Consider the following 12,275-nt stretch of genomic DNA (forward strand, 5'->3'; position numbering starts at 1 on the left):
ATGTTGGTAAAACGTCCCCTATGGTCTACCAGTGCTTGCAGCACCATTGAAAAGTAGCCCTTTCGGTTAATGTACTCGCTGGCCTGGTGGGCTGGTGCCAGGATAGGGATGTGAGTCCCATCTATAGCCCCACCGCAGTTTGGGAATCCCATCGCGGCAATCACAGCAACCCCAACGGTAGATTTGCCCATGCCAAAGTGGTTCGCTACTGACCGGTAGCTGTCTGGCGTTGCAAGTTTCCAGAGGGCTATGGCCACTCGCTTCTGCACACTCAGGGCTGCTCGCATCCGGGTGTCCTGGCGCTTCAGGGCAGGGGACAGCAAGTCACAGAGTTCAAGGAAAGTGCCCTTACGCATCCTGAAGTTTCGCAGCCACTGTGATTCATCCCAGACCTGCAGCACTATGCGGTCCCACCAGTCCGTGCTTGTTTCCCAGGCCCAGAATCGCCGTTCCACACCATGAACTTGACCCATTGCCACCATGATCTCCACGGCGCGGCGTACCCTGCTTTGTGAGAGGTCTGCGCCACTCTGTGAATTCCTGTCCTCACCGCGCTGCCGAAGCCTCCTCGCCCGATTTCTCAGCAGCTGACTGTGGAAGAGGTGGACGATAAGGTGCGAAGAGTTGACAACGGCCATAAGTGCAGCGATGATCGCAGCGGGCTCCATGCTCGCAGTGCTGTGGCGTACGCGCTGTAACTGACAAGAGAAGGGCGCGAACAGATTTCCCGCCGGAGCTTTCAGGGAGGGAGGGCGTGATTGACGGTTCAATGACAACAGTTACCCAAAAGCACCCTCGACACATTTTTCCCCCAGGAGGCATTGGGAGCTCTACCCAGCATTCCAATGGGCAGCGGGGACTGCGGGAACTGTGGGATAGCTTCCCACAGTGCACCGCTTCCAAAGTCGACGCCAGCCCCGTTACTGTGGACTCAGAAATTCGAATTAGTGTATTTACTGTGGATACACAAATTCGACTTCATAAGGTCGAATCCACAAATTCGACTTAAGTAGATTCGAAATAGTCTTGTAGTGTAGACAAGGCCCTAGTTTCCCCAATAGATCATGTTTATCTGATGCCACCTTAGCAACAGTATAGCTCGTTGTGAACCTTTCACAATTTGTTTAGCTACACTGATTTTAGAGTGGGTGTGGGCCTCTAAGGAAGTGCTACTGCAAAGAAAATTAACAACACACTTGTTTGAGGTTGAGGGAAAACAATTAATGATTCTATTTTATGACTTTGCACATACAAGGGGAAAATATATGATATATCACTAGGCATATTCGAAGTCTGCTTTCTGTGTTTTGATTGACATGCTTAATTAGATCTCAATGTAACATTCAGATAGTCATTAACAATATATTGCACTTAGCTCAAGGAGAATGAAAGGCAAGAGAGAGAGTGCGCGCATTCAAACAAACAATCATTTCAGTAACTTACTTTAGGGTCTGCACACTTGAACTTTAACCTTTCCACCATCTCCAGCATGGCCACCTTCAGGTCAACAGGTTCTCTATTCTATAAGGAAGGGAGGACAGAGGTCACTAAACAGCACTCATTTTAACTCCACCAAGCACAACAAGGATTGTCACAGGACAATGAGAGGCAGCAATTTTTCAGCTAATTCTATCAGCCAAGTTGCAGCGAACCCATGAATACATTTGCCTCCTCTTCTGGGACTATTTTTGTTCAGACAAAAAGCTGCCGCCAAGTGAGCTGAGAAAACTATTGGAATGAAAATTAAATGCAATTGCACAGGCTGACTCATTCATTGCTTTGTCTCATGGCTCAGCTGCACCCATGTTCACTGAATTAGGGCCCAATCCTACAAGATGCTCATTGCCCCTCAACTACTACTAAAGCCAATGGCTCAGTGACTTGCAGGAGGCACTCAGCACTTTACAGGATAAGGCTCTTACTGAGGATCTGCAAGAATGGGGTGGCCTGGGTCCATGTAACATTTACATTCTATAATGGGCACTGGCTGCCTGATAATGGATATACAAAAAGTACAAGATTAAATTTATAAACAGGAGCAGAGAGAGAGATTAAAAAAGGAAAGAACTAATTAAGGAAGCAATCAAGAGTTCATACTTCAGGAGAGAGAAGTGAAGTGATAGGCACTTATGGAATCCCTGGAATATTCATTTCCTTTGCTTCAACTGTTCTATGCAAAAAGTAAAGTTACACTTATCTGAGAGGATATTTGCACAGGATGATTCTGCTTATAGTGAATGTTTCTGATGTCTTCCTTTAAAAAAAAAATTAACTTGGGACAGCTGCATCAAAACAGGAATAATGTCATCTGTTTCTGTTGCTCATTCCTCACTGGAAACCTACCTAATAAAGGTATTTATATAGCGACAGTCAGTTTCCAGGTATCGTATCCTCTGTTCCTTGAGCAGTCAATTATGACATTCAGATTAGGATTTCAAAGGAGGCGGAAGAAGCAGGAACAGACAAAAATCAAAAGCAACAAAGATCTTATTTGTATACAGGTGCTCCAAGTAATCAACCAAATAAATGGTAAACTATTAAAATATGGTATATAAGCAGGCGTTTTTCAGAAGTTTTTCAATGAGGCATCAATAGCAAGTGTCCAGTACTAGTTTGACGTGAGAGAAGGCAGAGTGATTTAAACAATGCAAGCAGCATCCCAATGATCCTTAACACACACCCAGAGTCAGAAAACAAGAGCATTTTTTCCTCTCAAAATACTTTAAATGTCAAAGCAGAGAGATGTGAGCAGGTCCCATCTGATTTAAACTCCTGTGCTCTAGATCCTCCACAGTAGCTCCTATGATCCTAGTTCAGAGACTAGGATCTGCTTAGGGCATTACCTGAGTCTGTCATTTCACTTGCCACGTGGCTCTTCCACAGCATTAAAACATCATCCCAATTATTTTTGATAAATAAGCTATCAGGGTACGACTTCTGAAAGTCGAACAAGGCTGGTTATTGTCACCTACTGACCAGGTGACAATATTACTTGGAGCATGCTCTTTTGGAAAGGAGAGTTGAGTCTGAACACACATTCTAAAACTAGGACGATCCAAGCCACTGCTAAAAATGTTTGTTACCCATTAAAGTTTCTCTCTCCACTGCGGATACAGGAGTACAGACAGCAATTTGAAGTTTGCAAAAACCTAACCAACCTTATCCCGCCACCCACCTGACTGAAGCAGATTGATTACATCCTTGGTACTGCAGGCCTACCATTGCACAAATAAGGGTGCAGAGCAACCTCAATGCTCACTCATTTCACAGAGTCCAGAGCACTCAGCATCCTGTGGGACTGCACTTCTATAGCAGGTGAAGTTAGATATAGACACCCTGCTAGGAACTCAGTAAGAAGCAGGATGAACAACGAGAACTTGCTAGTTCATTTCAAGAAACAGTGCTCCAAGGAAATTAAAATTGCACCCAGTATGCACCTGCCCAATCTGTAATAGAGATGGGAGCATCATGGTTAAATTTGGGTAAATATGAACCAGGAGTGTATTCAGTTAATTTATTCTGCGAATTCTGGGATACAAAAATTTAAAATAAGAAAGCGTGTGCCGGGGTGAGAGTCTATGCTACCCAAGAGGAGATGGGGCCAGGGCTCAGATGGCTAAAAGCCTCAGTTATGGCAACATCCAAGGGCTGTACTCTGGCTCAGCGTTGCAACTGCCACTCAGTGAAAGTCACCATTTGGACCTTGAAAAGTCTCCAGATGGAGCAAAAATCTCTCTAAACTCCAGAGAGCCTGTATTTTATCTGGGTGATCATCTTCCATTGGCTGCTGTCATCACATGGTACAAAGAAGCCCCAACTCCACACCAATTTCCTAGATTTGATGCCTGAATCCACTGCTAGTGAAGTCACCAACTTCAGCGGGAGCAGTCCCTCCATCTTTTCCTAAACAGGAGAAGTCTTGTAACCAACAACACTTCTAAAGTACATATGATTGCAATGTTTTGCTACTTGGTAAAAGCTTTATATATTTGTTTGCAGGGACACATCCTAGTGAATTGTTTCTTGTTTCCTTGTTTCTTTTTCTTATTTTGGGGAAAAGGTGATTAACATATGAATTACATCAGTATGCCCTTGAATGATTCAGTATGGGTTTTACTCAACTTGCAGTGGAGTCAGTTGTAAATGTCACACTTTTGAATGCTATTGTAGCATGCAATTTGAAATAAAACTCCACAAGTATAAGAGCTAAAAAGAAAAGGCTTCTCTGACAGATGTGGTAAACATTAGGACAGCTAGAGATGCATTCATTGGAGTTTTAAAATAATTAAAACTGAATTTTAAATAAAGTGAATACAGGCATCAAGACAACCAATTGCCTTTCTTCCACATGGCTGTGGAGATTTATTGAAAAGGACAATTCTAAGGACTCAACTGCTCTCCTGCAAAGTTTCCCCTTTCAAATATATTGTAACAAGATTTAAGTGTTCTGGGTGAAGTGCTGGAGGGTGGACAGAGCTCTCGGGTAGCATTATGGGTACTGCAAGGTTGACAGACAGACAAGAGATTCTGTGTAGGAGACAGTAGGGGCACTAAATAGGCGGTGCTTCTTCAATGCTCAGCTGAACCATCGGCTGTACCATTTGTTCGCCATTTGGTCCATTCCTGTGTGGCCGCAAGGGCTTGACCAGTTGAAAGTCTTATGTCGGAACAGACTTGATGCACCCATGTAATAGAGGGGTCTGTCTCTGGGCCGTCTCCACTCCTCAGTTGGTGGAACTATATCCCAGATGTTACAAGCCACCCAGAGAATGGTGTTTGCTGGAACGCCTAGAGGCATTCTGGCAATATGTCTGAAAAGCATAAGATGCCGGCTATGGACAAATGGCCCCAGTAGTCTGTAGACTGGAGCAATCAAACATCTGCGTTACAAAGTCATTCCAGTTTATGCCCAATATACGATGTTGGCATTTTGTGCAGAAAGCCTCCAGCTTTGTCCAGTCTGAGCAACATAGTGTCCATGTTTCGCAACTGTACAGCGGAGGATTCAGGATCTATTAGAGTTGTATTTGGTTGTGCCGAGATGATGTTGATTCCACATTCATCGTAAATGACCCTTTGTAAAGGGCTATGGGTGATCAACATCTGAGGCGGGATTGATGTGTGCTGGGCGTCCGGGGGAAGCCAGGGTGGGTGCTGATTGTCGAGGCAGGCAGCTCAGTGCTGAGAGTCTCTTACCTGCTGAGCCCAGCGAGACAGTTTGCAGCCGGAGGCTCCATCCTCCACACTGCTGGATCCTGAGTGACAACAGGGCAGACTACAGCTGCTGCTTGCTGCTGCCTAGAGTTACACAAGGAGCGACTGGTGCCACTGCATTTCCCCTCGTCATCGTCCCCCTGCCAAAATCTGGCACCCCTGAAGCGCGCATGGACAGGCGCCTCCAACTCCAAGCAAGGTCTGACCGGAACTGAAGCACACTCCCTGAGCACGGGCAAAAACAAAAGTCACCAGAGTATCCACAAATTTATTTAAAAGTCACTGTTCAGCGACCTGGTGCAGCAAACCTTGACAAATCTTTCTGAGACTAAAAAGCTGCTAGATTAGCAACAAATTTTCTAAATTGGCAACACTGCTCTGGGCTGCAACACTGCCTGAAACTGTCTGCTTGCTGCAACCCCCACTTTTAACATGCCCTCTCATCCCTGCCCCCAATGCCAAGGCTTGTGAAGGCTAACTCTCAAGGACTCCTTATGGCTGTCTCCACAGTACCTGCCCCAGCCTGTCCCTTCCAGATCTGGGGCTTTTAGAGCTGCTTACACCATTTCAGCCTTTTTACCCAGAACAAAGGCGCTGGAATGGTGGGGAGGAGGCAGAACAAGGATTCCACACCTTGTTTTTAAAGAGATGCTAAGTACCCACAGCTCCAGTTCAAGTCACTGGAAGCTATGGGTGTTCAGCACATCGGAAATAACTCCCTTAATGAAATGGGCATTCATTAATCCTGTTGCATTACTTGCCTTGTTCTAATCAGCAACTACTTGAGCGCCAAAATAAATTCTAATAATTTCAAAAAAACATAAGGTTCCCTCTAGGGGTCAGCCCATATACTTCTCTTTCAAACCAAAAATCCATCAACAGAACCACTACCCCCTCACCTCCTCAAACACTGGCAATGCTTGGATTCAGATTCCAATTTAGCAGGTCAGGCCAATCTGTAATTTTCTGGGTTTCATCTTATTGACTTGGAACCCTTAGCCAAAGAATGACCTTGACAAACAAGAACAAGATTTCAGCCTATTATCCAGCCCCTTCACCTCTGCGCATGGGTGGGTTGTGGATGGATTGCAGCTAGTGGAGTCTTTGTTACTGACACTTTCACTTCTTCTAAGGGAAGCACAATAACAATCTGAAGGTATGGCTACACTTGCAGCTGTACAGCGCTGTGAGTTAAACCTGTCTTCGTACAGCTGAGTAGGGAAAGCGCTGCAGTCTGGCCACACTGACAGCTGACAGCGCACTGTCGTGGCCACATTTGCGGCACTTGCAGCAGCACTGGGAGCGGTGCATTATGGACACCTATCCCACAGAGCACCTCTTCCCGTTCTCGTGCTGTGGCTTGTGGGAAGGGGGCGGGGCATTCTGGGTCCTGTCCCAACGTCCCGTGATGCATCGCTTCGCATCCCAGCAATCCCTGTGTTTCCGTCCACATTTGGTGCCATCTTTCAACGGTTTCTGTTCAGGAAGCTGCAGGCCGGGACTTTTTTCCCAGAGCGGAAGATCACAGTAGGGGAAGTCGAAATGCCCATTGTGATCCTTGGAGATCCGGCTTACTCGTTAATGCCGTGGCTTATGAAACCCTACACAGGGAGCCTTGATAGCAGCAAGGAACGGTTCAACTACAGGCTGAGCCGGTGCCGAATCACTGTGGAGTGTGCTTTTGGCCATTTAAAGGGCCGCTGGTGATCTCTGTATGGGAAGCTGGACTTGGCCGAACACAGCATCCCCGCGGTTATATCCGCGTGCTGTACCCTCCATAATATTTGTGAAGAGAAGGGTGAAAGCTTCAGTCAGGCATGGACCTCCGAGGTTCAACACCTGGAGGCTGAATTTGTACAGCCAGAGAGCAGGGCTATTAGAGGGGCCCAGCACGGGGCTGCAAGGATTAGGGATGCCTTGAGGGAGCAATTTGAGGCTGAAAACCAGCAGTAATGTCTGGTGCCCTGCATGGTAGTGAAGTGCAGTGCTTACAATGTTAGTAGGAATCTGTGTTTGCTAAGCTGATTTGCAGTGCCTGTTTCTTTCCTGGGCTAAGGTATCTTTTACTTTATGCAATAATAAATCATGTTTTCAAAGCCAAAGAATCCATTTACTGAAAAGAAAATTCATGTATTGAAAAGAAAACACAACTTCTTGGGAATCAGAAAGGGCAAGGGGGTGGGGTGGAGAACGGTACAATCACAGATTTGCGTATCTCCTGTCTGGAGTGCTGTGCAATGAGTGCTGCACTTCAGGATGGCTATACTGCATGGTGATGGGGGTTGAGTGCAGAGGGTAAGGGTAGTAGTTTTCAGGGCTGGGTGGTAAAGATACAGGTGTTGGAGGCAGCTGGTGGCGGTAAGAACCCGGATGTTGGGAAAAGTGGGTTGGAGGTGACATGCAGTGCATTCCAGTCATGGCCTCTTTCCATCATGGCCCTTGATATCTGCCTGAAGGTACTGTAATTCCTACGGCTGGAGCGCAGCTGGGACTAGACAGCTTCCGCCCCCAAACACTGATGAGGTCCAGCAACTCGCCATTGCTCCATACTGGGGCTCGCTTGGTGCATGGAGACATGGTCACCTGGAAAGATTCACTGATAGCACTCCACGTCTGGCTGAGCAAACAGGAAGGGGATTTTTTAAATTCCAAGGGAATATAAAGGGCGGGTCTGATGAGTGGTCACCTGAGGCCAGGGCAGTAGAGTTCGAACTGATGACCAGAGTGGCTAGAACAGGCATTGTGGGATACTGCCGAATACTTCTGGAAGCCAATCAGAGCACACTGGGCGGCCACATTGGTGCTCTTGGGGAGGTGGAATACCAGCAGCGCTGTAGCCGTGGAGATACAGCGCTGTATGTGCCTTGCTAGTGTGGACGGGGAGTGAGGTACAGCGCTGTGGGCGGCTTTATTGCACTGTAACTCGCAAGTGTAGCCAAGGCCTGAGACACTGAAGTGACACTACTGAAACAAGTATGGCTTGGGAGCATTCCCCCAAACTCTTCAAAAAAAACAAAAAACAAAAAAAACATATTGTGCACGTGAATTCAGCGCTTACATCGGGAGTTGTCTTGACAGCCTTGGAGACTGAAGTCCCAACTTAAGACAGAAAACAGGCAATGCAAGGAGAGCAGCCAAACAAGCTTCCCCTATGCGCTGCAACCCAGATCAAAGGGACCAGCTCTCGGAGATGGAGAGGCGCCTGCTCTCAGTGGCCCTTCTGCTGAGACTGCCAACAACAGCGCTACAGGCGCTAGCAATTTTTACCATGTAGACCGTGAAACTGGACTGAGCCAACAAATTTATTTTGCACAGGCCACCCAACAGCCATCAGATGGTAGGAACTCTCAGCGAAACAGCAGCAGCAACTATTGGGGGTTGGATACAACTCAAAGGCTTTTAATATCTTACTACCAATCCCCCCTGAATCATCAAGTCCACTCTTTATGGAACTGTGGGAGAAGGTTTCAGCTGAAAGGCAACAGCAGGGTAGACTGAAGGTGTGTCTACACTACAGCAGGGAGCAAGCCTCTCAGCCTGGGTAGATGGATCTGAGCTGTCAGGGCTTGTGTTAGCACACTTAAAACAGCAGTGTGGGCATAGCGGCATGGGCTGGAGCTCGGGCTCTCCAGCCCATTCAACCCCCTAAGCTCCCAGCTGCAGTGTAGATGTATCCAGAGGAGCTATCAGTCCTTTAGCTAGTCATTTTAGCTGTTAATGGAACAAATAAATCTGCAGTGAAGTGAACAAAGAGGAAGCAGCACGTCTGTGTATTTTTCCCCTTTCTATTTTGATACTTAGAAAATTAACACCGTGTCTTTAAAAACTCCCACACTTCCTAAGAGACAGAACAGCACTTCTCCTGGGATTGCAGAAAAACAACCATCAAGGCTGGAAGGGAGGCCTAAAATTAAACCTACCAGCTGTGTCTTGGTTTGCCAGGGCACATTGCACCAGCAGGCTACTGAAATACACAAGAATTTCCCACTTCAGAGAGTAAGAGGTTTAATACATGTCAATAGCCTCCCTAAATATCAGACTGGAGGAGCCAGACAGTACAGGAGTGATGATAGGATGACAAACAGTTGTCCCAAGAAAACCCAGCAATATTACATTTACTGGGAGCTACTTGCTTAAGTCAGATTTTATTCCATAGTTCCCATGTTTTGTTCCACCACTGGAGATGCTCTTTACAACTGATAGGTAACCAGCCACCATTCTCCATATCCTCACACGCCAATGCCCCAGCACGGTTGCTGTCATCTCTCTTCCCCTCATCTCTAACCCATGTATTTTTTCTTCCCCCTCCCTCCTTTCTTGATTCTTGCCCAGCGTCATCTCCCCTTATGACTGCCCATCACATTCACCCATAAACAGAAACATGGGAAGAGATGGAGAAAGAAGCAGTCTATTCATAACTCCCTGGGGCCAATCCACACATGCTCTTGTAGCTGCCCCAAGTACTACAGAAGCAGAGAAAAGAAGCTTGGGCTGGCTGGTTGCTTCTTGAGCCTGCAATGACAGATCCTGGGGTTTGTTTGCTAACTCACTTAGTTTCAGTATAGAACAGGGGCAGGCAACCTATGGCACATGTGCTGAAGGCGGCATGCAAGCTGATTTTCAGTGGCACTCACACTGCCTGGGTCCTGGCCACTGGTTTGGGGGGCTCTGCACTTTAATTTAAATGAAGTTTCTTAAACATTTTAAAAATCTTATTTTACTTTACATACAATAGTTTAGTTATATATTATAGACTTATAGAAAAAAATCTTCTAAAAACATTAAAATGTATTACTGGCATGCGAAATCTTAAATTAGAGTGAATAAATGAAGATTCGGCACACCACTTCTGAAAGCTTGCCAACCCCTGGTATAGAAAATGCCCTCATGTGGCACAAATGCCCTCATCAGGGGAAGGGCAGGTCAGAAGTGATAACAATATGTGGAAAAATTTCCCAGGAACGATTGCTTTAACAAGGATATTAAAGACACCACAAACCATCCCTAGGATCTCTAAGAAGGAACACACTGCATACAGCTTGTGTGCCAACAGAAGGCAAGTTTTACTGATAAAACTTTGCAGCATGGATCATCAGGCCTTAGAGTGCATTAACAACCATGCTTCCAATATGCAGCCCACCGATGGGTCCAAATGAAACCTTTACAGCTGGACACTGCAAAAGTTGGGTCTGGTTTATACTTGGGTTGTAAGCAACACCACACAATAGAGAATTTGGTTATGTCTGTTTCCTGGGTGCACTGTAAAGACAAAAAAATAGAGGGCCTTACTCTCTTGCCGTTCTGATGGGATTCAAAAGCAACTTCACTGGCATCAGTGGAGTTACTCCAGTGTCAACTGGTGCAAGAGAAAAATCAAGCCCACAATATCCAAGAGTTTACAGACTATCGTCAGGGGAATCAGCCTCTGAACTGGCACAAAGGCAGAGGGGAGCTTGCTTTTGCCTCCCTTCTTCAGGAGTCCAGGGGGCCAGTTCAGCTTCCGCTGCAGAATACTGCAGTCCTGAGCATTAGCCTATTTTACATCCCCCAATGCCCTAGTGCCAAAGGAGCTTGTGGCAATGGGGAACTGCTGGAGTGCAGGATCATCTCAGGCAACCAACACCCAATATGGGAGCGTGGCCTGTCTCTTGCACTGGTGAGGGGCAGACCATCCTAAAGAGGTACCTTGGGCCTGCTCTAAAGCCCCTTCTTTCTCCATCTCTTGCCAGCCTTCTGTTTTATGGGTGAGTGTGATGGGGAGCCATAAGAGGAGAGGACACATGGGGCACCAGTGAGTCTGGCCTAACATCACCACGCACATCCTGGCAGGCCATACTGGACCCTGAAACTGACACACTGTATAACAGCCCTGCAAAGGGAGCAACTGCCCCTCTTTGTGCCTCAGTTTCCCCAGGGTGTGCAATGGGGCTCCACTCACATCAGTGCAATGCTGCCACTTCACTGGAGCTCCTCCTCCGGCACCCCGCGAGCGGAGGAGAGGGTCCCAGGGCGGTGAGAAACCGGGGGAAGGCAGGAGGAGCCCGTTGGAGAGAGGCAGGGAGGGGCGCTTACCCTCATGGCCTGGTAGGCTTCATCCAGGGTGATGAGCTGGTGCTGCCGGTGGGTGCCGGTGACGGCGCACAGCACGCAGATGATCTCCTCGTGCTCCTTGCAGTACAGGCTCAGCTCCTGCCCGTGCTCCTCGCACTTCTTCCGCTCCAGCTTGGGCGCCTCGTCCCCCGCCTCCTCGCGGCCCGAGGCAGGGCCCCGCAGGCGGTGGGCCGCGTACTTCTGGCCGTGCTCCTCGGCGTGGGGCTGGCAGAAGGAGAAGCCGCACTCCTCGCACACCCCCACCGCGCTCTCGGCTTCATCGGGCTCGCAGACATCGCACGTGCCGTCGGGGGGAAGCTCCTCGGCGCGCTCCCCCTTCGCAGAGGCCATGGCGAGCCTCTCCCGGGGGTGGCCTGGCTGGTGCTGCAGCCCCCTGCCCCTCCTGGTCGCGTCCCTGCCGCAGCTCTCAGATGGGGGAAGGGGGGGAAATTGCTGCCTCTCTGCTGGGAAGCGGCTTCCCCCCGCCTTCCAGCACAAGCCTCCAGCTGTTCTCTGCCCTGCGACACTTGAACGGCCCAGTTGTTCTGCTTCCTCGTCTCCAGCTACAATCCCGCTCCTTCTATTCCTGGCTCAGCTCCCGGCCCGATCCCCCTCCGCCTCCCACCTTCTGAGCAACTGGGATTTAAAACGCCAAAATAACCATCCCCCCCGCTCCTTAGTTTTGATGAGCAGGGTGCTGGGATCCCAGTTGTTGCGCTAAACCAAGCAGCCGGGCCCGATACACATTAGCAGCTACTTTCACTTTTAAAGTTCAGGCCATCCTGGCTTTTACTTCCTGAGTCATTTAAAGTGGCAATGGCCTTTTTTTCCCTCCCCTCCCTTTAAAACTGCAGGAAGCATCAGATCTGTCATAACACGCTGATTTGAAGCAGAAATCCCTCACCTGCTGGGATTAATTTTAAGGTAGTTTTTTTTTTTTAAGTATCTCCCTCTTGGTATGATGAAAAATG

General features: G+C 48.0%; 1 protein-coding gene across 4 annotated transcripts in view; it reads right to left on the minus strand.

Moving 5' to 3' along the window:
* Nucleotides 1-12,068, minus strand: part of TRIM44 (tripartite motif containing 44) — a 102,112-nt gene extending 90,044 nt beyond the window's left edge. For 3 of the 4 annotated variants that reach the window (XM_045012564.1, XM_045012565.1, XM_045012562.1), the window contains exons 1-2: nt 11,287-12,068; nt 1,444-1,521 (exon numbers count right to left, since the gene is read on the minus strand). In XM_045012564.1, the coding sequence (XP_044868499.1) occupies nt 1,444-1,521; nt 11,287-11,655 (447 nt within the window). In that variant the 5' untranslated portion in view covers nt 11,656-12,068. The remainder of the gene's footprint in view (nt 1-1,443; nt 1,522-11,286) is intronic. The other variant, XM_045012563.1, reaches the window with a different exon arrangement.
* Nucleotides 12,069-12,275: the final 207 nt, after the last annotated feature.

The sequence above is a fragment of the Mauremys mutica genome, chromosome 4, assembly GCF_020497125.1.
Source record: "Mauremys mutica isolate MM-2020 ecotype Southern chromosome 4, ASM2049712v1, whole genome shotgun sequence".
In the NCBI taxonomy this organism is placed as follows: Eukaryota; Metazoa; Chordata; order Testudines; family Geoemydidae; genus Mauremys; species Mauremys mutica.